Source organism: Dichotomopilus funicola (genome assembly GCF_033296635.1).
Source record: "Dichotomopilus funicola strain CBS 141.50 unplaced genomic scaffold C8A04scaffold_11, whole genome shotgun sequence".
Taxonomy (NCBI): Eukaryota; Fungi; Ascomycota; class Sordariomycetes; order Sordariales; family Chaetomiaceae; genus Dichotomopilus; species Dichotomopilus funicola.
In genome coordinates, this window is record NW_026944032.1 from 438,219 (window position 1) to 460,421 (window position 22,203).

At 54.8% G+C, this 22,203-nt stretch overlaps 10 protein-coding genes across 10 annotated transcripts; 4 read left to right on the forward strand and 6 right to left on the reverse strand.

Annotated features, from left to right (window-relative positions):
* C8A04DRAFT_26234 (N-terminal domain of NEFA-interacting nuclear protein NIP30-domain-containing protein) lies at positions 1-876 on the forward strand (the record flags this gene model as incomplete). Its single annotated transcript, XM_062779861.1, has 1 exon — positions 1-876. The coding sequence occupies one exon, from the start codon at positions 1-3 to the stop codon at positions 874-876; it is 876 nt and encodes a 291-aa protein (XP_062639443.1).
* A 305-nt stretch (positions 877-1,181) lies between these two features.
* Positions 1,182-2,693, reverse strand: C8A04DRAFT_26235 (mitochondrial import inner membrane translocase subunit Tim54; the record flags this gene model as incomplete). Its single annotated transcript, XM_062779862.1, has 2 exons — positions 1,182-2,573; positions 2,646-2,693. 2 exons carry the CDS (start codon positions 2,691-2,693, stop codon positions 1,182-1,184), a joined length of 1,440 nt encoding a protein of 479 aa, XP_062639444.1.
* A 1,762-nt stretch (positions 2,694-4,455) lies between these two features.
* Positions 4,456-6,585, forward strand: C8A04DRAFT_10198 (kinase-like domain-containing protein; the record flags this gene model as incomplete). The annotated part of the gene is made up of 3 exons (XM_062776498.1): positions 4,456-5,135; positions 5,215-6,189; positions 6,261-6,585. 3 exons carry the CDS (start codon positions 4,456-4,458, stop codon positions 6,583-6,585), a joined length of 1,980 nt encoding a protein of 659 aa, XP_062639445.1.
* A 705-nt stretch (positions 6,586-7,290) lies between these two features.
* C8A04DRAFT_26237 (uncharacterized protein) lies at positions 7,291-8,034 on the reverse strand (the record flags this gene model as incomplete). Its single annotated transcript, XM_062779863.1, has 1 exon — positions 7,291-8,034. The coding sequence occupies one exon, from the start codon at positions 8,032-8,034 to the stop codon at positions 7,291-7,293; it is 744 nt and encodes a 247-aa protein (XP_062639446.1).
* Positions 8,035-8,762: 728 nt separating this feature from the next.
* On the forward strand, positions 8,763-12,246 carry C8A04DRAFT_35342 (CoA-transferase family III domain-containing protein; the record flags this gene model as incomplete). The annotated part of the gene is made up of 6 exons (XM_062783134.1): positions 8,763-8,783; positions 8,851-8,882; positions 8,942-9,068; positions 9,124-9,628; positions 9,688-10,179; positions 10,499-12,246. 6 exons carry the CDS (start codon positions 8,763-8,765, stop codon positions 12,244-12,246), a joined length of 2,925 nt encoding a protein of 974 aa, XP_062639447.1.
* Positions 12,247-12,485: 239 nt separating this feature from the next.
* Positions 12,486-13,860, reverse strand: C8A04DRAFT_10084 (uncharacterized protein; the record flags this gene model as incomplete). Its single annotated transcript, XM_062776462.1, has 4 exons — positions 12,486-12,774; positions 12,849-12,998; positions 13,118-13,370; positions 13,443-13,860. 4 exons carry the CDS (start codon positions 13,858-13,860, stop codon positions 12,486-12,488), a joined length of 1,110 nt encoding a protein of 369 aa, XP_062639448.1.
* Positions 13,861-14,702: 842 nt separating this feature from the next.
* C8A04DRAFT_35344 (Mss4-like protein) lies at positions 14,703-15,258 on the reverse strand (the record flags this gene model as incomplete). Its single annotated transcript, XM_062783135.1, has 2 exons — positions 14,703-15,080; positions 15,151-15,258. 2 exons carry the CDS (start codon positions 15,256-15,258, stop codon positions 14,703-14,705), a joined length of 486 nt encoding a protein of 161 aa, XP_062639449.1.
* Positions 15,259-15,873: 615 nt separating this feature from the next.
* C8A04DRAFT_26242 (uncharacterized protein) lies at positions 15,874-16,950 on the reverse strand (the record flags this gene model as incomplete). Its single annotated transcript, XM_062779864.1, has 1 exon — positions 15,874-16,950. One exon carries the CDS (start codon positions 16,948-16,950, stop codon positions 15,874-15,876), a length of 1,077 nt encoding a protein of 358 aa, XP_062639450.1.
* Positions 16,951-17,987: 1,037 nt separating this feature from the next.
* Positions 17,988-20,135, reverse strand: C8A04DRAFT_35346 (uncharacterized protein; the record flags this gene model as incomplete). Its single annotated transcript, XM_062783136.1, has 10 exons — positions 17,988-18,257; positions 18,410-18,629; positions 18,692-18,798; positions 18,869-18,956; positions 19,017-19,165; positions 19,205-19,229; positions 19,263-19,396; positions 19,493-19,618; positions 19,671-19,857; positions 19,888-20,135. 10 exons carry the CDS (start codon positions 20,133-20,135, stop codon positions 17,988-17,990), a joined length of 1,554 nt encoding a protein of 517 aa, XP_062639451.1.
* A 606-nt stretch (positions 20,136-20,741) lies between these two features.
* Positions 20,742-22,001, forward strand: C8A04DRAFT_35347 (uncharacterized protein; the record flags this gene model as incomplete). The annotated part of the gene is made up of 2 exons (XM_062783137.1): positions 20,742-21,069; positions 21,118-22,001. The coding sequence occupies 2 exons, from the start codon at positions 20,742-20,744 to the stop codon at positions 21,999-22,001; spliced, it is 1,212 nt and encodes a 403-aa protein (XP_062639452.1).
* Positions 22,002-22,203: the final 202 nt, after the last annotated feature.

A 22,203-nucleotide genomic window follows, 5' to 3' on the forward strand; every position in this document is an offset into this window, starting at 1 on the left:
ATGTCCTCCCGCTTCGTCTCCGCCGGCGCCATCGACGCTTCCACCGGCGAGCCATCCACCGCCGCACCCCCTCCCGCAGAAACCGCTTCTTCAAACTCAAATCCAAGGGACCCTACCACGGACACAACCACCAACCCCCCCTCCGCCAAACAAGCCGCCTGGTTAGCAGCCACAGCCCAACTCGAAGCCGACCGCCTCCGCCGCGACCAAGCCCGCCTCCAGGCATCCCAATCCGGCGAGAAATCCCTCTACGAAGTCCTCCAAGCCAACAAAGCCGCCAAACAAGCGGCATTCGACGAAGCCCACCGCCTGCGGAATCAATTCCGTGCGCTGGATGATGATGAGGTGGATTTTTTGGAGGAGGTGAGGGCGAAGAGGCGACGGGAGGAGGAGGAGGGACGGAGGGAGGTGGAGAGGGGGGTTGAGAGGTTTAGGGTGGCGCAGGGGAATGGGAATGGGGAGGGGGGTGGAGATGGGGGTGAGGAGGGGGAAGGGTGGGGGTTTGCTTCTGGTGGTGGTGGCGGGAAGAGGAGGAGGAAGGTTGAGGGGGGATTGTTGGGGGGGAGGAAGAAGTTGAAGGGGGTTGGGGTGAGGAGGAAGGGGAGTGGTGGTGGCGGTGGTGGCGTTCAGGTGGAAGATGGTGATGGGGGTAAGAAAGGGGAGGAGAAGGTGGAGGAGGAGCCTCAAGTGAAGGGCCAGGAAAAGGAGCGGAAGGTGAGCTCTACCGAGATGAAGAATGTAGTGGGCCAGGTAGAGAAGGCGACGGTTTCGACGGGGCCGACACCGGCTGAAGCACCAAATCCAGCGCCAGCTGTAGCTACCGCAAAGCCCGGGGGTTTACTCGTCGACTACGGATCTGATAGCGACGATGACTGAGGCATTTTACGATCTATAGGCGCGACGAGCATGCTACCTAATCCCACAAGTCTCGGATAGTGAATGGACGGGACTAGTAATGATCAAGAGGAGTCTCATTATTCTGACACAGAGCGTCTCGCCCCCCGAGCACCTGTCTATACGTTAATGCTATATAATACAGGCGCCGTGACAACGGCAGATATGCACCGATTTACCCTGACATGATACACAACACAACATGCATGCAACCCAACCAACCCAATATACAAGTACACCGTCACACATCATAAAAATCAAATTCACCACCCTTTTTGTGGTGCTTTTTACTCAACGTCACTGTCATCCAGCGGCGTCCGCTTTTCCTTCTCAAACGCCTTCTTCTTGCCCCAACGGTATAGCTTCCGGAGCTTCCCCTTGGTCCAGCCCTCGACCTCCTCCTCGGGCACCACAATCCGGTTTATCCGCTGCTCATCCTCAGGTGTGAGCTCGAATCGGCGCATACGCTCAGCAATACGCCAGTCCATCACAATGGGCTTCGCACGGATCCTCTCGGGAATCTCGTCGGCCGCAGCAGTCGCAGCGGCATTGTCGGCCTTGGGTTCGTCCTCTTTCCAAACCGACTTGACCCAATCTTTCTCTTCCCACTCCAGCTCCTTTTGCTGTTCGTACCTGACCGCAGCGGATGTGCTCGTTGGACTCGCGTCGTCGGCCTCGGCGGGCAGCTGGCGGTACTCCCGGGCAGCACTGAGGCAGACGGCAGCGACTTCGCGGCCGATCTCGTCGGCAAGCTTCCGGCGATTGAAGAAGCGGTAGAGGCGGGTCGGGGTGTTGAGGAAGCCGAGGAGGTGGGGTTGCCGGATGGGCATGGAGGGGTCGAACTCCTGGGGTGTGAGAGCGGGGAGGATTGCTGAGGGATAGTCGGCTGTGGTGTTATGGGGTTTTGGTTGGGGTGGCCTCTTGGGTTTCTCTTCCTCGGCTGGCTTCTCAACGGGCTTTTCTTCGGCTGGTTTGTCCTCAACAGGCCTCTCCTCAGACCCCTCGCCGAACGTATCCTCAGTAAGTGCCACGCCAGCCTGGGCGTCTTGAGTTACATCCGGAGGTGGTATTGTCCCTGGTGCGGTCAGAGAACCCAGCCAGCCCTCATGCAACCCGCGGAGGTACTCCTTCCATGTATGCCGCCCGATGACGATATCGCCGCGCACGCCGTCGTAGTCCTGGATGCCTTGCGCCCTACGGAAGTTCTCAATAAACTCCTCCTTCGTAGGCTCCTTTGTCGGGTCCGGCTGGCCACCATTCTCCCCTTGGTGTCGGATCCTGCGCACTCGCTCGGCAACATAGGCACGAACATCGCCTTCCTTGCGGCCTTGTACGAACTCCCAGTCCAATCCACTGGCCGCTAGAATCGGCTTAACGTATTCGGTGTAGTGGTCCTGGGCCACGCGTAGGCCATCACCGGGCGGATTTGAGAGGTAGATGGTGAGCTTGCGGGGTTGTGCTAGGCCCATTTTGTCGGGTACTGGCTCTTTGGCCAGATGCTCCACGGCATGCGACCATTTTGCAATTGCCCTTTTCTTTTCTCGTTTGTCGTAGATAATACCGGCTGTAATGGCACCCGAGATGGTCCAGAATATCATCCAGTTCCGGGAAGGGAGTTTTCGAGGTAAGGCGGGCAGCCCGAGCATGCGCAATGCCGGGTTCGGGGTTGGTTTTGGCGCCTAGGAAGAAGGTATCGTCAGCGCCTGCTTAAGGCTCGAGAAAGGTTTTCATGGTGATATTTGTGAACCTACCGCATTCGGCGCTGGAGGCGGGGTAGCGGCCGGGGTTGGGTCGGCCATCGTGGTCTCTGGGAACGTGGTTCTCGGCGTCGTGCGAGGGAGGTTGAACAGTACTACAAGCACATTTGGCTTGCGGGGACCCGGACCTTTGCGTTTGGGTTTTACTGGAATATCAACAGGCCGCGCCACGGTTTTTGATCGAAGGTGCAAGTAGTGTCGCAGGGTGCGGCATGAAATGCGCCGCGTCGCAAGTGTGAAGCCGCTTTTTGCAAAAGGAAATCGGTGTTCTGAATTCGCGATGCGGTTCAAAATTCCACTGGTCGTTATCGCGATAACGGCAATCGTGCACGGTCCATGTTGGATGCAAGGTACCTCCAAAAACATCACGGCGCTCAATTTTCTTCTCCTGATGTACAAAGTTCGCTGTTTTGTTGTAAGCTGCCTACATACTGTCGTTAAAGCTCGGGCGAGCCTTAGCACAGTCTTTATTATGTTACTAATGAGATGCTTCTCGGGCGGTGCAGTTGACAAGATACCCGTGTTTTGTGATAAACATACCCAACAGCAACCCCTCTTTTCGAGCGTTCTGCTCCGTGCATTTGCAGGTACCTACCTAGCAGCTCGCAGGTAAGGCAGCCCGGGCAGGGGGCTTTAAGGCTCTGAGTCTTATGGCGGTACTGCGAGGATGGGTTCGCTTGAGTTTCCCATGGGGTGTCGCTAGTCTCACACATGGGAGAGTGGTACATGTGTGAGTGGTATGTACATACAAAGAATTACCAGTTCTCATGAGGCTATGTCCCACTTCAAGGTGAATTGAGTGTTTACGGATACAACCCCAAAGGTAAGGTAGTTCAGTGCCTGAGACTACATACCTGAGGTAAACCCCGAGTCTAGCAAAGTCCACCGGGATAGTTCTCATATCGAGTTTGGAGGGGGTGTGCACCCTGATCCACTAATGCTATTACCATCGCCCAACAGGCTCCGGCTCTGGGTTGGAAGCACGGTCAAGTCTGTGATGATAGGGGTAGGACAGCGGGGGCAGAGAGCGGCCTGGCTACTTTGAGAGTTCAGAGACGTAGATACTGGTTTTCGGGCGCCCTGGGGGAAACTCAATATCTGGACACTCATCCCACCCGGGGGTGGCGCCTCAAAAGTAAGTTTCCAGCCGGGTGACCACATGTTTTGATGAGGAGTTAGCCATGAGGTTTGGTTTGGAAACCGTTTGAGGATGTGGGGGAAAAGGGTGCAGGACCCGGCGATCTCTAAGAATCTGACAATGTTACGGTACAAGGCAATACAGGAATTTACGCATCCGTAGGAAATGGCGGGGTCCCGGGCCTCTGGCAGGGTCTCGGGAACTGCCGCATCGGGAGGGCATTGACCGCCATCTTGCAGGCAATGGAGCGTGTCATGCCACTGTGTACCCGCTCTTCGACTGGATTTTGATGTGTTGGGAAAAGGTTGGAGCATGGGGAAGGTCATTGAAAGGTTAGGAAATGGAATTTATTAAAGACTGGCTGGGAGATGACCACACTTGCTTTTGCGGATTGCATTGTGGTTCACTTTGGCGGGGCAAGCGTCCAGGTGCGCGTCTTAAACCCCCGTAGTTGCCAACCCAGACCTCCTCCACCTCGTTAGACCCTGGTCCCAAAACACAGGGTCCCGCTGGTCTTCCCCCTTTCCGCTTCCACACCACAACTTTAGTCTGAACGTCGTTCTTTCAACACCTGCAAGTCGCTCGCGGGAAACCCACGACGCCCGGATTCCCCAGAAAGTTGCAATTGTGTGTCGACCACGGGCAATCCCGCAGCACATCGCCAACATGGACAACCAAGGTAACCGCCTGTATCTCAACTTTGGGAGCAACAACGAGCGACTCCCTGCCAACGACCGCACGTACCCGACCACGCCCTCTACGTTCCCGCAGCCCGTTTTCCAAGGCGGGCAGCCTGCGGCCGCCCAAGGCGGCGCCCAGCAACCTCAGGCCTACCAGCAAGGCGGAGCGGCGTATCAACAAGGAGGATATTTCCAGCAGCCCAACGCCCAGTATGCCGCCCAGTACGCTGCCCAAGTTGGGAACTCCCAGGCCACCGACTATGCCGCTGCTGGCCAGGGCTACGGCGGTCAGGCGAGGACCACTACACCTGGAGGCGCCAACAACGACCCCAACACGGGACTTGCCCACCAATTTTCTCACCAGAACCTAGGTGGCGCCGGCCGGGCGTCTCCTTACAACAGCGGTCGCGCCCCTCAGCCCGCGGCCGCCCCAGGTCAGCGACCCCGAACCGCCGACTCGCGTGGCCAGCAACCAGGCTACGGGAGCTACGCCAACGCACCGCCGCTGCCGACGCAGAATGCTCAGGCCGACTACTTCGCTGCCGCGCCCGAACGGAACCCGGACAAGTACGGCCCGAATGCGAACAACAATCAGAAGAAGTGCTCGCAGCTGGCGTCCGACTTTTTCAAGGATAGTGTCAAGAGGGCCCGTGAGCGTAACCAGAGGTGGGTGACTATCTTTTCTACCACGGTTGGCTTGATGATTTAGCCGATGGCTTGTGCTGACCATGGTCCAATCACATAGGCAAAGCGAGATGGAGCAAAAACTGGCCGAAACGACGGATGCCCGCCGCCGGGAATCAGTTTGGGCCACCGGTGGCCGTCGCGAGGGGTCGTACCTTCGTTTCCTGCGGACTAAGGACAAGCCGGAAAACTACAATACCGTTAAGATTATCGGCAAGGGCGCCTTTGGCGAAGTCAAGCTGGTGCAGAAGAAAGCCGACGGCAAGGTTTACGCCATGAAGTCGCTGATCAAGACGGAAATGTTCAAGAAGGACCAGTTGGCTCACGTGCGTGCGGAGCGTGACATTCTGGCCGAGTCGGACAGCCCGTGGGTGGTCAAACTCTACACGACCTTCCAGGACACCAACTTCCTGTACATGTTGATGGAGTTCTTGCCGGGTGGTGACTTGATGACTATGTTGATTAAGTACGAGATTTTCTCGGAGGACATCACGCGGTTCTACATTGCTGAGATTGTCCTGGCGATCGAGGCTGTCCATAAGTTGGGCTTCATCCACAGAGACATCAAACCAGACAACATCCTGCTGGACCGAGGCGGTCATGTCAAGTTAACAGATTTCGGTCTTTCCACTGGCTTCCACAAGCTGCACGACAACAACTACTACCAGCAGCTCCTCCAGGGCAAGTCGAATAAGCCGCGCGACAACCGAAACTCCATCGCCATCGACCAGATCAACTTGACAGTCAGCAACCGGTCCCAGATTAACGACTGGAGGCGATCGAGACGACTGATGGCGTACTCTACGGTCGGTACGCCCGACTACATTGCGCCCGAAATTTTTACTGGGCACGGGTATTCGTTTGACTGCGATTGGTGGTCGTTGGGGACCATCATGTTTGAGTGTCTAGTTGGCTGGCCTCCTTTCTGCGCCGAGGACAGCCACGACACCTACCGTAAGATCGTCAACTGGAGGCAGTCGCTGTACTTCCCAGACGACATCCAGCTTGGCGTCGAGGCTGAGAACTTGATTCGCAGGTAAGTTGTCCCAGTCTAACCCCTTCATTGCTTTTCTTTCTCTTGCCCGACAATGGACTCACCATCCCTAGCCTCATCTGTAACTCGGAGAATCGCCTCGGCCGTGGCGGTGCGCACGAGATCAAGAACCACTCCTTCTTCCGCGGCGTCGAGTTCGACAGCCTGCGACGTATCCGTGCGCCGTTTGAGCCGCGCCTGACCTCCAACATCGATACGACCTACTTCCCCACCGACGAGATTGACCAGACCGACAACGCCACCATGTTGCGCGCCGCACAGGCCCGCGCCGGTGCCGCGGCGGGTACTGGTTCGGCGGCCCAACAGGAGGAGAGCCCGGAGATGAGTCTACCCTTCATTGGGTATACCTTTAAGCGGTTTGATAACAACTTCCGGTGATTGGGCTCTGGTGCCCTACTGTGATTGTTAACTTTTGAGCGTTTAAGTGTGGACTTGGGAGTGTGTTATGGCGATTTGGAACAGCGACCTGGATGGGATGGACTAGCTTGCTGGCGTTGAGCTGGTATTGGTAACATGGATGTCGCAAAGAGTTCGGAGAGATAAAGGAAAATGTCAAAATAAAACGTCTGATTGGGTGTTGCCTGGCATACCTACCTGACTACGCTATTTCTTGCGCAATGCTTCATGTGTAACACCTTAATACCTACACCGCCAACGGTGTGGAGTGATGTTTTTGGACTTGCTAACGACCTTATTACACATACCAGCTTCGCCGGATTTCCGCCACTCCCGGCCCAAACATCTAACCAAGACTTCCACTTTCCATAGCCTACCACGGTACAGAAAAGGCGCGTCTTTTGGCACCCGACCATGGCCTTGCACCGGATTCCCATGCCCCCCAAGTCCTTGACACCTCCTTCGCTCCGCGAGTCCATGTGTTTGGTTTTCGCCATATATCGGCGGTCAGAGAGGTCGCGAAAAATCTCGCGGGCTAGACGTGAAATCCCGAGCCACTCTTTGGAGGGACCCGATGGGATGTGCCGTGATTGGTGACGCGTAGTCTCTTGGGGGTCCATATATCCGTATACCGACCGCTCTCATATTGCCCGTCTCTTCAAACCGCATGTATGTTCCGCGGCCTCATCACCTCCCCGTCAGACCCGGCGCAGCATTAAACCGCTCCTCACGCTCCGTCATAAACATAATCTGCACCCAGTACTCCTTCGCATCCGGATCCCAGTACTCAAACTGGCGGTCCTCTCTCTTGTCTAGCTCGCGCGCCGGGATCTTAAAACCGCAGGTCTCGTACGGCTCCGCAGCCACGAGCAGATACTGGAAATTCCGGTCGGGGTCCTCAACACGTTGGCTGAACGCGCTCATGACCTGCCACTTGGGCGTGACACCCGTGCCGATATCCGGATACTGCAGCTGGAACAGCAGCCCCTGCTGGCGCGTAATCGGATCGCGCACTTTGGTGATCTTGTACCCCGGCCGTCCAATCTTGACGACATTTTTCCGTGGCCCGCCACCGGCGCCCAGGCCCAACGCGGCAAACCCTGCGCCGACAACACCCACGGGCAGACCGGTGTGTGGATCGACTTCGCCTTTGCCTTCTTTTTGTTCGCGGGCGGCACGCCGTGCGAGGTTGGTCTGGTGCTTCTTGCCCTGGGTGTGGGCGAGGTAGGAACCGTCATTTTGGTGTACGGTTAGGCAGAGGCGGCATTCGAAGGAACCGAGATGGTTCTTGAAGATGTAGGGGTCTTTGTCGAGGTCGATTTGTTCGAGCGCGAGCTTGCGCAGGCGTTCGCGGCGGTCGGCGTTGGTGGCGCTGTGCGAGGCGACACCGCCGCCGCCGAATTTGGAACCGGCTCGGTTTTGATAATCCATTGTATTGTGGAGGGTGTTGTTGGATGGATGGGGGATGGGGAGGATGGATTGGAATCTTTAGCGTTGCTGCCGTGAAGGAGTTCTTGAAAGTTGCTGGTCGCGTGGTCCAAGCGCGTTCATTGGAGGGATATGGTACGGTAATTACAAGTACGCAGCCGATTAGTTACCAGAAACCGTAATTTACATTAGTGCATTCATAGGCCAGTCTGACCTGGAGAAGTAACATCAACGATGTTGCCGTCGGCATACCTCTGGCGAATATCCCATTTTCGTGTCCTCTTTGCCTGCCAAACTTTCGGATAATGCCAATCGACTCCTAGACCGAGGGCAAGTTGAGAAAAATGCACCTTGACCAAGCAGTGGACCTGACGATCCCTGATTCGCAGACCTCGGATACTTGGATACGCTCAACCGGGCTCCGCCCGGCACCGGATCCGGCAAGTGGTGGCCGCCTTTCATGATCGTTCCGGTTCTGTCAAGTCACAGTTCGGCCCGGATCTTGTGAATTTCCCTTACTTTTTATTACTTTCGCAAGGCCACCTGTCTTTCTTTTTTTGCCTGTAGCCGCCGCCATGAGCCGAGCATTAACGGCTTGCCGTCGTGTATTTGGGTCCGGGGTACCGAGGAGGTTCCCGGGCGGGGATGCGGTCGGCCTCCGATCTTTCACCGTGTCGGCGGCCGCTTCAGCCCCGGGGTCTCTCCCTTTGGAGGGTTATCGTGTTCTGGACATGACGAGAGTCTTGGCAGGGGTAAGGCTGTCCCCTGTTTATGTATTGTACATACAGGCGTTGTGCCAGATATCTAACTCTTTTGAAGCCATATTGTACCCAGATTCTAGGAGACCTCGGGTGAGCATCTGACTCTGAAACGACAGGACAGGCCACCATTGACCGCCATTGTATGTTAGGGCCGAGGTCATCAAAGTCGAACACCCGGTCAGAGGTGACGATACTCGGGCCTGGGGACCGCCGTATGCCACGTATAAAGATGGCTCATTACATGAGGGGCCAGGAGAATCTGCATATTTTCTTGGTGTAAGTACCACGTCCCACAATAGCACTAAACGTTTAGCTCACCTTATTCCTCTAGGTAAACCGCAACAAAAAGTCCCTGGCCCTCTCTTTCCAAGACCCAGCGGGCGTGGACATCCTCCAGAAGCTGGCTGCGAAATGCGACATCTTAGTCGAGAATTACATTCCAGGATCCCTCAAAAAATACGGCCTGGATTTTGACACCATCCACAAGATCAACCCGGCACTCATCTACGCCTCTATTACAGGCTATGGCCAGACGGGGCCGTACTCACAGCGACCAGGCTACGATGTCATGGTGGAGGCCGAGTTTGGCCTGATGCACATCACTGGCAGCCGTGATGGGCCACCGGTCAAGGTCGGCGTTGCCGTTACTGACCTCACAACTGGGCTGTATACCAGCAACAGCATCATGGCCGCGTTACTTGCCCGGGCTAAGACTGGAAAGGGGCAGCACATTGACGCTGCGTTGAGTGACTGCCAGACCGTTACGCTGGCCAACATTGCCAGCAGTTGTCTCATCAGCGGGGAGAAGGATACGGGCCGGTGGGGGACCGCACACCGTATGTGGCCCGATGACCGTTTTGTTGCTGATGACCATCCGCTAACAAACTATTATTAGCCTCCATCGTCCCATACCGTTCCTTCAAAACTAAAGACGGCGACGTTCTCTTCGGTGGAGGCAACGACAAGCTCTTCGGCATCCTCTGCGATGGCCTCGGCCGGCCCGAGTGGAAGGAAGACGCCAAGTTCAAGATCAACGCGGTCCGCGTCGCCAACCGGGTCGAACTAGAGGCCGAGATCGAGGCGATCACCACCCAGAAGACAACCCAGGAGTGGCTGGACACGTTCGAGGGCAAGGGCATGCCATACGCCGCGGTCAATGACGTCCAAGGGGCGCTGACCCATGCGCACACCCAGGCCCGGAACATGGTGGTGGAGGTGGACCATGACGAGTGTGGACCGATAAAGCTGCTCAATACACCGGTCAAGTACTCGGAGAGCGAGCCCCGGATCCGGAGTCCACCGCCGACGTTGGGGCAGCACACGGATGCTATTTTGAGGGAGTATTTGGGGATGGAGGATGCTCAAATACGGGGATTGAAGGAGAAGGGTGTGATTAGGTAACAATGGCGAGATATAGGAGAGAAAATAGATTACTCTAAGAGCTTCCTATCGCTGTGTAGGCGACCTTCTTCATACCCTGTGGCCGTTGCTCTGGTGGTTGGTACCCCTGAAACTCGGAGGGTTAGGGTTCACACGTGACTTTCACGTGATTAACGAAACAAAACCTCAAGATCGCAGCTTCCCTTCAATCACTCGAAACATGTTCATAATGAACAATTCAATGTGGCCGCGGCCTTCTACTTCCTAACTTGATGTGTTTTACTAATTAATTAATACGTATATTTGTTCATAACCGACACGAAAAGCATCAATTTCCCATGGTGTTTGGCGACCTGCATTATCACGAAACCGCGTTCATTCGACACGATCAGGAACCCGCGCAGAGAAAAAAATGGCCGACGACAAATCCCAAAATGCAGCAAACTCTCCCCTACAAGGGCGGGTCACCGACCCGTCCCCGGCTCATAGCTCCGTTTCCGCGGCCGGTTCTGGGGCCGGTCCCATGGCGACCGCTTCCACCCCGTCCTCACGACCCCTTTACGTGCCACAGTTTACGGCGGCCACACAAATGATTCTCAAAAGAATGAAGGGCGAGCCGAGCAGTCTAAGTGCTGCGTTGTCACAAGCTTCTAGATCACCCGCCGTCACATCCAGCATCCCTTCAGCAACCTACGAAGACGTGAAGCGACGGCTCGTGATGAACATGAACACCTCGGCCACGACCATACAGATGCCCGCCGTGCCTCCAGTCACACACTCAGCCATGCCGATACCCCCCCGCTCATCTGTTAAACTCCCAGCCCCAGGGCCGGTTGCCTCAAAACCTACGAGTAGCGCAGTGGGAATGAGCGCGATCCGAAAAGTCACAGCAGGCCTCACTGCCTCGTCGAAACCGACCCCTCCAAAGCCCGTCACCACGAAGGCGGCGCCCAGCAAGATCCTCTCTTCAGAGAGCAAGATCAAGAAGTCCAAACCCGCACCGCTTCCCCGTGTTACTACGGGCGGCAAGCGAAAGCGTACTAAATCTCAGCCCACAGACGGCACCAAAGACAACGACGCCGTCTCGACACGGTCTTCCAGTTTTTCTTCCTCCTCGCCCGAACCGGCCCCGTCTTCCGCCGCATTACCACCTCTAGAATCCAGCACCCCGACCACTCCCGTACCCCTCGCAGTCACCAAGTCCGGCCGTCAGGTTCTCAAGCCAGCGGCCTACAACCCAGCAGCCATGGACGCTGCCAGCAAACGGCCGCGGCCCCCAGCCCACCACCACGGCAAACGCACCGTCGAGCAGATGCTCTGCAAGAAGTGCAGCCGTATGCATAGCCCAGCCACCAACCAAATCGTATTCTGCGACGGGTGCAACGATGGCTGGCACCAGCTCTGCCACGACCCGTGGGTCGCCGACGAGATCGTGCGGGACGCGATACGTGGGTGGTATTGTAGCGCGTGTGCCGCTAAGAAGGGGGGAAATAAGAGGCAGAAGGTCGAGCAGCATTCACAAACCAGCAGTGTCTTTCAGCCGCAAAGTCATCATCAGGGGAAAGCTGGGGGAACTGGTCACAAAGGTGAACGACCAAAAGAAAGCTGGGCGAACAAACCGGCCCAGCAGAAACGCGCCTATCTCTCCACACTATCCCAGCAGGACCTCGTCGGGATCATCATGACCTGTCTCGACACACACCCCAACCTACCGATATTCCCAGGCCCAGAACCATCCCATCCTCCTCCTCCTCCACCACCAGGAAATGCAGGTAATAACAGCAACGGCGGCCCACGGTCTATCTTCGCGGGGACGACCACTGACGGTCTCTTCCCCCGCACTTCCGCTGCGCTCAATGCCGGCAACGGCGCTGTCATCGTGGGCGAGGATGACGAGAACTTTGACCCACTCGCGGCGTTATGGCCAGTTCCGGGTCGTGGTATGTACACGCGGCTGCCGCCGGACACGGAAGATGAGACGAGGCTGGTGGATGGGGGGGATTTTGAGGCGTTTAGCGGGATTATTTATGACGAGAGGGGGAGGAAGGTGGAAGAGAATGGGATGAAGGTGTAGGGGTGGAGGTGTATAAATCTGGTTGCATTGCGGTTGGCATCGCACGGTGGAGATTTTCTATCCTGGCGAGAGTCCTCTGGGCTCAGGGCCGATCTAGCAAACTATATAACCTGATATAGATGTCACAGTAACGGGAGCAACACCCACTGTCCGAACCTTTTGTTCCACGCCATTGGCCAACGACAGACTCCAGTCCAACTTCCCCAGGCACGAGAACAACACAGATATTCTCCCCTTCTCTAATGATACGGACTCGGCGATCGCGCCCCCGCATGGCCCGGCGGTGGACTCACCGACTCAACCTGCGACACCGGCCGGCCACCAACCGCCGCCGGCCCACCACCAGGTCCCCCGGGACCCATGGTCAGATCGGTCTCGGGATACCGCACATAATTCTCCGGCTGGTTGCTCTCCTCGCACTGCTTCGCCGCGTTGTACTTTCTGAACGCCGTCTGAACGAGCACGCCGACTTCTTTACGGTCGCGACCGAGGACGCCGACGGCTAGGAGGGCTTCGGTTTGTTCGATCCTGTTGTGGGGGTTAATAAAACGGGGGCACCCGGGGGGAAGGTTGGTTGGTGTGGAAGGAAAGGGGGCCCATACCAGTCTTGAAGCCTTCGGAACTCGGCTCGGTCGTGGTTTAGTCGTTCCGGCAGACCTTGGCCCTTGACTAGCGCCAACACACCCGCGATGACAGTGTTGATGGCGCCGAGGAGGGTGATGACGATGACGTGGTCTCCTGCGCTGGGACCGCTGTTGGGGGGTAAATATCCCGCGTTAGCAATCTACTTAGGGGCAAACCGTACACAGCAACGAAACGTTGTACAATCAACAAGAACAAGACACCGAAAAGAAGAGGAAAGAAAACTCACAGCGCAGTCAAAGAAGCCCCAATAATAATCTGCGCAAAATGGCTCGCATTGATCAAAACCGACAACAAATGATACGCAATCCTCTTCCTCTGCACCTCCCTCACCGCCGCCGCATAAATCCCCCCCGTCGCCATCGCCACCGTCCTTCCCCCCCTCCTCCCACCGCCTCCTTTCCCTGACCTCCCTTCCTCCGCCTCCGCCCCTGCTAACCCCCCTGGGCTCCCTCGATCCCGGCCTCCCCATCCCCGATGACCTCCTCCTCGCCACCCACCACCACCACCTCGCAACCGATCCTCCTCCTCAGCCATAAGCACAGGCAAAGTACTGTTGATCCCCACCGCGCGGCGGAAAATGGCGAGGTTCTCGTCGTTGCCGCGGCGCATGTGCAGGCCGGCGGGGATGCCCCAGGAGAGATCGGTGTCGGCTTTTAGGGGGCCGTGGAGGCCTAGGCCTATGGGGTCGTCATCTTCTTCTCCTCGTTGGGTGTTGTTGGAGGCTTGTTGTTCCTTGGCGATGGCGGTGGCGGCGGTGGAGGAAGAGGTTGTTTGGTTTTGGGAGGGGAGATGGGGGGGTTGGAATTGGTGGGGTTGGGTTGGGGGGAAGGGGTGTTGTTGTTGTTGTTGGGGTTGGGGTTGTTGTTGGGAAGAAGCTGGGGTGAAAGGTTGGCTGGAATCGAGCGGTGTTTTGGAATTACGGTTGCTGCTGCCGTTGGTGCTACCGACGACAGTGGAAGCGGCGCCCATGCTGGGGATTCTGGTGCCGGTGCCCTCGCCGGCGGCGTCTAGGCTTACGGTTCGAGGGGACATGGGCGGCTCGGCCGCGGCTGGTGACCTTTGGCCTTGAGGGTCGGGGACTTCTTGAGGGTCGGAGACTTGGTGAGATGCCATTTTGGGTGGATTTATTGAGGCTACGGCGGCAGAAATGGATTCATACTTGGGGTTTCGTCGACCGTGGAAAAGGGGAGAGCTCTCGTCGTGGTGTAAGTCAAGTTGGCGGTTGGGCGATGAGCTCCGTGCGTCTGACATCATGATGCGAATTCATCTCATCCTTTTTTTCCATTGAGGCATAGGGCGATGGAAAAGGTAAGGATGAATGGGGGGGTTTATAACCCTTTCGCTGCCTTATTTCTTTTTGTCGTATTTTGGCCATTTGTGTTCCACGGATTGTGGCTTCTTTGGCAGGGCACAGTTGGTTGTGCGGCGAGGCAGTCAAAGTCTCGAAGATCGTCCCCAATTTCAGGTACGAAGGATCGAATCGGATGCATAAGGCTGTGATATGGAATCACCGTGTCAATTAAACGTTATGCACGTCAGGTATTAGTTCCTTTCATGCTGACCTTGGGTGGTCAGCCATCTGCACGTGCGGCTCTGAGCTGACCGCGGATGGTAAACCTACCACAACGACCGTCACATACACGTGCACTGGCTGTCAGATTGATAATCTCGAGATAGCCTCGCAACTTGAATCCGAATTTCTCCCTCCCCTTGGATTGCTAGCTGATTTCGAGCTGGCTATAGTAGAGCATCAAATGATCGCGATATCGTGCATCTCCCCAGAAATTGATCTTCAGTCTCCTCCTTTGCTCCTACTTCAGCAGCTCCAGACAATCAGTCACCCCCTTGATCTCATTCTCTTTGGCGTAGTTCCCGCCCCGAGCGTTACTCAACGCATATCCAAACCCCTCCTTGGGCACCTCAACACCATCAGCCCCCTCTCCGAACAAGTACAGGGCGTCAACCGACCCAATGGTAAAAGAGATATGGTCTTCGGCAGTCGGTTTCCAGTAAATCCACGAGCCGCAGTTGCCACAGATAGCGCGATCCGCCTTCTCACTGGCCCGGTAGTTCTTCAGCGTGTCCGTGGAGGAGGTGAACTTGAAGTTGGCCCCTGGCTTGACGGTGTGCCAGATGAAGAAGAGTGAGCCGGATTGCTTGCGGCATTGTGTGCACTGGCAAGTGCCGGACTGTTTTTACCCAGGAATTAATTAGACTTTGATATTGAAGACTGGGAAGGGAGGGTAATGAAAGACCAACCGAGGCTTTGAAATCATGACCCTCTGGGAAGTCAACACGGTAGCGGAGGCTGTTGCAGAGACATCCTCCGGTGATGAACTTGGGCGTGGGGAACGACTCAGCGGCCATTGTGTCGGTTTGATGGTTTGGTCGTTTGGAGTAATTAAATGAGGTTCAAAGTCAAACTTTATTAACTGGTTGTTGAATTGAAACTTTGGTGTGGAAAGGATTGTGCAAAAGTGCGGATTGAGTAGAAATGAATGATCTTTAAATATTCAGAAAACGTTAAGGTCTTGATATCCGGTACTTTCTTACTTACTAATTGTTAGTTACAAGCGGAGTGAGAGTTGCGAAACTGAACACCAATTACCTCATCAAATGATCAAACCCTACGCCTTCCCTCACTCACTCGGCGCGCCTTTGTGATTGACATTGTGGAGCAGGCCGAAGCCAAGAATGCTCCTTCCTCTTTACCCTTCCAAGTCGTAAGCGGTCGGGCACCATCACTTGAAACCAAGCACAAGTCGCGCCTTCCCATCGTGGAAAAGATCCAAACCAAGCACTGCGGCCATTGGACAATTCAATCGCAGTGTTGCACTGTAAGCCCATGATTCATCCTTACAGGTTTTCAGCTTTCCATATCAATTAGAAATCCCCCAGACTCCGAGAGTCCCTCCTTGACCGGCTGCCATTCATCACGCATCTGCGACAAACACCCGCCCCCGATATAGCCCGGACATCAATCTACGCGTCAGATGTCTCTTCGACATCCTTGTACCTCTCCTCATGATGCCGTTCCCTCAGTTCCGCCCGCTCCGCCTCCGTGAACAGGCCATCGCCGCTCTTCTCCCCGAGCTTCCCCTCCGCAACATAATGCAACTTCAGCCACGCCAACGCCGCCTCACTCCTCAGTCCCGGCACCCTCTCCAGATTATGCTGCTCCACCCGCGCAACCGTATCCAGCCCGATCTCATCCATCCGCTCACATGGGCCCTTCTCCGCATGGAAGAAATCCCGAAACAGCGCATCCACATCCCCCGGCTTGGCCACGCCCTCGGCTAGCACCGCCAGCGTCTCGCGCTTGCACGCCGCCCAGATGCGGTTGAACACGAACCCGCGGCTCTGGATATTGTGCGGCACGATTACGGGCGCGAGCCCGACGCGGCGCATCTGGGTTGCGAGAAAGGGGAATGCGCTTCTGGCTGTTGCGCCTGATGACATGAGCTCGACCATGCGGTTGCGCGGCGGGATGAAGTAGTGCGTGTTGAGTAGCCGCTCTGGGTGGTTTAGGTCACCCTGGGCGGCCATCTCGGCCGTGGTGAGGCTGCTGCTGTTGGAGGCGAGAAGGCAGTCGGTGGGGAGTGAACGCTCGAGTAAGGCGAGGACGGAGGTTTTGAGGGGGAGGGACTCGGGGAGGCATTCGATTGCCAGCCAGGGGGCTTTGGCGTTGGCTTCGGCCAGTCCGGAGGCACTGCTTGTAGCGGTGCGGAGGTCACTGGTGGTTCGGACGTGGCCGGGGTGTGTGCCGCGCGTGGTGCAGTAGGCTGCGAGATTGTCGGTGATGTACTCGGTGGCAGAGTGGAGTGCGTCCGAGGAGATGTCGTAGATGATGACGGGCCGGGAGTGAGAGGCCCAGACGAGGGCAATGCGACGGCCGATGTTGCCCGCGCCGGCGACGAGGACGGGGCGTCCCTGAAGTTCCTCGTCCGAGGGGGGGCTCCATTTGGTCGTTTGTGGCTGTTTTGAGCCGTCGCCCGGAAAGTGAGATGATGAGGAGAAAGGTGAGGATTGAATGACAGGTGAGGAGCAATATGGTTGCATGAGCCCCGGTGGTATGGCTGGCCGTGATGTCGGTAAAACATGAACTACCGCCGGAGAGGTCCTAGAGGCACCCCATCTCCGATTTCCAGCACTGAATGCCTCGTTTAAACTGGAAATTCCCTCCCGGGCTCGACTTTGTAACCTCTGAGCCGAAGCGATTCTCACCGTATTAACCGCCGTTGGTTTCAAGGATACCGGCATCTTCAAGATGACCGGGTGGGCATCGAAGAATTGATGTTTTTATTGGATGTCGCCACCGGATTTGGGTGGGTTAACAAGTTTAAAACGATCACATGAATGAGTTGGCTGGTGGATGCAAGTTTTCGGGTGGACTCGGCCATTTATGGATGCTAGTCAGGTTGGCTATCTACTATCTAGTGGTTGTGGTGACGAACATCTGACGAACTTGTCGGTTCTTCCCCGCACTTTTCGAAATGCGGCTTCAACTTCGTCTTTTTCATCCATCGGTGGCCTTCCTCCCTTTGGTAAGATAGGGGCGGAGATTGAAAAGTAATATGTTGAAAATACAAAAAAGTGTCCTCGGTCATCTCCCAATGCTCTTTGTTATATATAGCCTGCAGGTGTTTCGGAAGAGCCGAGCGGACATATTAGCTGTTGAAACTTCCGGGCTCGGGACTTGTACTTTCACAGAATGCTGTCTTAAACTTTGCCCCGCATGTGGGCTGGATTTGATTGAAGTAATGTGTTAAAGATTATCTTCCCTCGTTGCCTTTCCTTGAAGCGATGCGCTGGATAGCCTAATTATTGTATTTGGTTTCCAGGCGATAAACAAGATTAGTAGCGTTGACAAGCCGGCTTAGAAAATTGACCGTGTTAAGGCCAAAGATATGGGCAAATATTTGGGCAATTTATTTGTCAAGCTATTTAACTGCAATATCTCCAATGCCAAATGGGTCGGTGCTAAGAAGAAACATAAATAGTGCTGTTCCATACCACGGCATCCTCGCATCCCCGAAACATCCAGTCCATCAAGTGGATATTAGACCAATACCCGCAATCAAACGGTACCCAACAGCCTACGGTCTGTTTTCGTAGTCGATCTCGACATTCCGGGACCCTTGTCGTTCTCCTTCATGGTAAACAGCAAAGTCCACCGACCCAGCAACGCAGGTCATCTCCACCTCATATTCGAGCTCGTGATAGACCTTCCCATCGGAATTCGTAAAGGTCGGAAGGGACTGGATGTTGATGCTAGTCTCCCATTTGATCTTGCACAGCTTTTCCATGGTGCGATTCCACCTTTTGGGCGGGGAGGATACAGAAGTCGAATAGATGGTAGTATATTTCTTTGCTTTGTGTCCGTCTTCGTCGGGGTAGAGAGCTGTGACATCTTAATTCTCACAGGTTGGGTAGTTGATATGTCATCTCCCTAGGTCTAGTTAGGGCAAACCCGAAGGTATAAAAGTCAACAAATGATTGTTCAAAGACACAAACATACCATCTTCAGAAGCCAGTTCATCTGGTCCTCGGCTACCCATTCATGGCGGTCCTTGTCCCAGGCCTTGTCCCAGCGATCATGTTGTTCGGGATCCCAGTACACGTTCCACATGAACCCGCAGTTGACGCGGGAAACTTTCGTTTGAACCCCTACAGAGAGACCAGGAAACCCATTCAGGGCAATAGCGTGAACCACGGCCCCGCGGCAGATGGCCGTCCAGCTATGCTTCAATCAGTAACTGTCGCTCGGAGGCTATTGATTAAAATAGAAAGAATGACATACGGGCCAGATCCTCGGGACTGTAAGATATCAATATCTGAGGGTACAGCCTTTTTAAGCGAGTTGAACAGGTATCTGGACTGGCCAAACCCTCCAACGAAGACGATGTACTATTTCCAAAATTAAATTGTCAGGGACGTGGAACTGAGCGGGGATCGAATCAATCGCGGTAACACTTACCTTCGGATTGACTTTCTTTTTCGCCAATACTGAATGTACTTGTTCGTTAACCACGCTGCCGATCTTGTCGACAACTGGGTTGAAAACGCTGGCCACGTCTTCGGCATCCAGCGTGACCATCGGCCAGTCCCCATTCCGTTTGAGTTACTTGAGGTCGAGACACTCAAAGGGGAGTCTGATCTCCCACGTTTTGTTGCGTCCATCGAATTCGGGCTTGATCATGTGCTCCCACTCTGTCTCAATCAGGTTCTTCTTGGATGTAGCCTTCAGCTTGTTCCATCTAGCATTGCCGAATTTCTTCCTCAACATTACTTCAAATTATTCATCAATGAATACCGCGCCGCATAGACCGCCTAGATACCTAGGTAGTTAGTATTTTTGGATGCTGACTGACGAGGGCACGTTGATCAACTTTCCTTGGCCCTTGACGCACTCCTTCACCATCATCGGGTTTGTGCTGACAACCTCGTAATTGATAAGATCCGCCGTTCCACCTCCGCAGTCGGCAACGACGAAACAGTCGCCGTTCTATAAACAGTGAGTCAGAGGCTGCATCTTTAGGTGGAGAATGAAACAAGAGGTGGGCAGAGGCAAAAGCATCTGAATAGATCAAATTACACGTACCTCGACGTCAGCACGCCCATCCATTTCTGACAGTGTGGCCAACGCAGCGGCTTCGGGTTCAGAAATGAAGCTAAGCTGGGTTTCACTAGCGATGCGCTCCCCAAGCATACCTGCGCGTTCAACTGCCTCTCATCTTGGCGCGCGCATATGCCGGCCAGATGGCTGGCAAGGTGATGACGATGTGGAACTTGGAGAAATTGATCAGATTTCGACTGACGGTCTCGGTAATGCGCTGAACGCAACGGTTCCGCAAATGGCGCAAGTAAACGGAAGTGATTTCGATGACCGTCTTGTTCTGTTCCTTGAGGGCTTTCCTCGCTTCTTTGACCTTGACCGACTCGCGAACGTCCTCAGGTATTAGGCCCCTGTCGTCAAGGAGCAAGAGTTAAAACCACTGAATCTGCTGTGCGTCGGACGGAATGCCATAGCCCCAATTAATTCGACCCTTCGACTTAAAAGAAACGGCGGTCGGAGTTTTGTTCTCATTTGAATTAGAGTGTAGCTGCGAGTCCCAGCTAGAGATTCCCTTGATGCGTTCGGTCTTGCCGGACCAGGTATACGCAACGCCGGAGAAGGTGGTGCCGAAATCAATCCCGATGATGACCGTGTTGCCGGTCGGCTTCGGCTTCTTGGTGGAAGGCATTTCTCTTCGTAGTCTCTAGGCAGAATTACTTGTTGGTTGATGGGGCGATTTTGAGGGTTAGAGGAAGAAACGAGTGTGAAGTTGATCGCTACGGCAGGTTATGCGATGCTAGTTCAGTTGAAACAACGGAAATGGTCGTGGTTGTAACAAAAAGAAGGACTTCTAAAAGGGAAAGATTTTGAAATGGAACAGAAGAACACAAATTCAGTCATGGGCAGGAAAGAGCCCGGAACCAAATGGTCTTCATCTCTACGCGAAAGCGCGTCAAACCGAGTCAATTTCAAATCAACGGGGCCTACTCTTTCCAAGCTTTAACAAGAATACAATTGCACTTCTAGAACGAAAAACCGGTGCTTCGAGGCTAACTCATTGTGAATTATTGGAGATAATGAATCAACGACTTGCTCCAAAAGAATCCAAACCCTTTTTTATTTCTGCCCGACCCCGTGACTGCAGCTTTGCTCATCGAGACGACTTGCCGAGCGTTTCTTGATTGCTCCACAACCTATCACGTGCGATACAGACACCAGCGCTACCCGGATCACGGATCTACGAATTTCTTACCTCGCCACTCGCTTCGTAGCTCTCATACCCCGCCAGATCAAGATGGCTACAGCAAGTCCACCACCCCAAGCCAGGCCCCGACCCCCCAAGCAGTTTCTCGAATTGCTCTCTCGAGATAGTATCCGGTTTCTCCATCCGGGCTATCGAACTGAAAATATACTCCTGAGTCTCGCTCGTGTCGATAGAACAACATCGACTTCTATCCATGGGGTACATCATGGAACGGCCCTCACAGCTTGCCAGATCATCGCTGGCAATGCTTTCACGAACAGCTTCCTTGCACTAGATAAAGAGGGTCTTCAACAAGTACGGGTACCGGTACACGACATCTTAACAGAAGAGGAGTACTACTTTATCGTTGAAGGCTCCGGTAAAACCCCCCTCCTCCCTTCTAGTGACTTTTGCTGATTATTTTTAGAACGATATCCCATTGTCCCAAGCTTCCAAGATTGGGAGTTTCCCCATAGTCGCATCCCCGATTGGTGGCCTTCAGTCGTTACCACCCCCGTCTCGACGTCGGATTGTGCTATTACCAACGCTGGTTATGCCGTTGGTGAAGCCCATCTCGTCCCGAAGGAGGAAAGAGTTTGGTATACGGAAAATCAAATGTCCCGATATGGGGTAGGTCTGCCTGATATCGATAACAGAGCGAACATCCTTCCTCTTAGGAAGGATATACACTACTCGTTCGACGCTCGATGGTTCGTTATTGTTCCAAGGATGGTCACTACGAACTCTTCCCTTATGCCGTCCCTCCAATACGTCACGCATATCATTTCACGTGACGCGGCCGAATTATGGCCCGCATATCATCTCGCCCTCGTCGAATCCCTCCGGACAGACTCCCGCGCTTACCTCTTTGCCCGTTTCGCTTGGGCCATCCTTTTCCAAGTCAAGCTCTTCGTCACAGCAGGCCGGCGACGTCACGTTATCCAAGTTTCTCGAGATGAAGCTGGCGATGCAAAGTACGAGGCAAAGTTTCGTACCGGGACAGAGCTCGAGAAGGCATACGGCGGTGGCGGATCAAAGACAGCAACCCCACTAATTCCAAAGAAGAGGGGGTCCGGGCAAGGCAGTACAGCAAATGACGAAGCCAGCTTTGCTGAGTTATCCGGGGACAGTGATACCGATATACAGGATGTGGATAGCCTGTGGGATATCACGAGTAACTGGAGAGAGAGGGGAGGAGAAAGAAGACAAGAGTCTTCAGAAGAAACTGCCCCCGATACCAAGGTACACCTAGCGCCAGAAGTCGAGGCCGGCCTTAGGGCGTTTTTACGCAAGGGCGTCTCGCAGCTGTAGGAGGTAGGTTCTGAAGAAGACGAAAAAGACTATCGAGAGGGGGAGAAGCCCAAACCGCGGCACATGTACTAACCTGGAATGCAGGTGCCGTGGTCAGCTGGCTACAGCACAAGGACAAAATTCTTCGATCCGGAATGATTCGGCCTGTGGTTCTAGAATCGTGGATCTGGCGCTCGCTGTACATTTCCGCTTTTGACGCGCA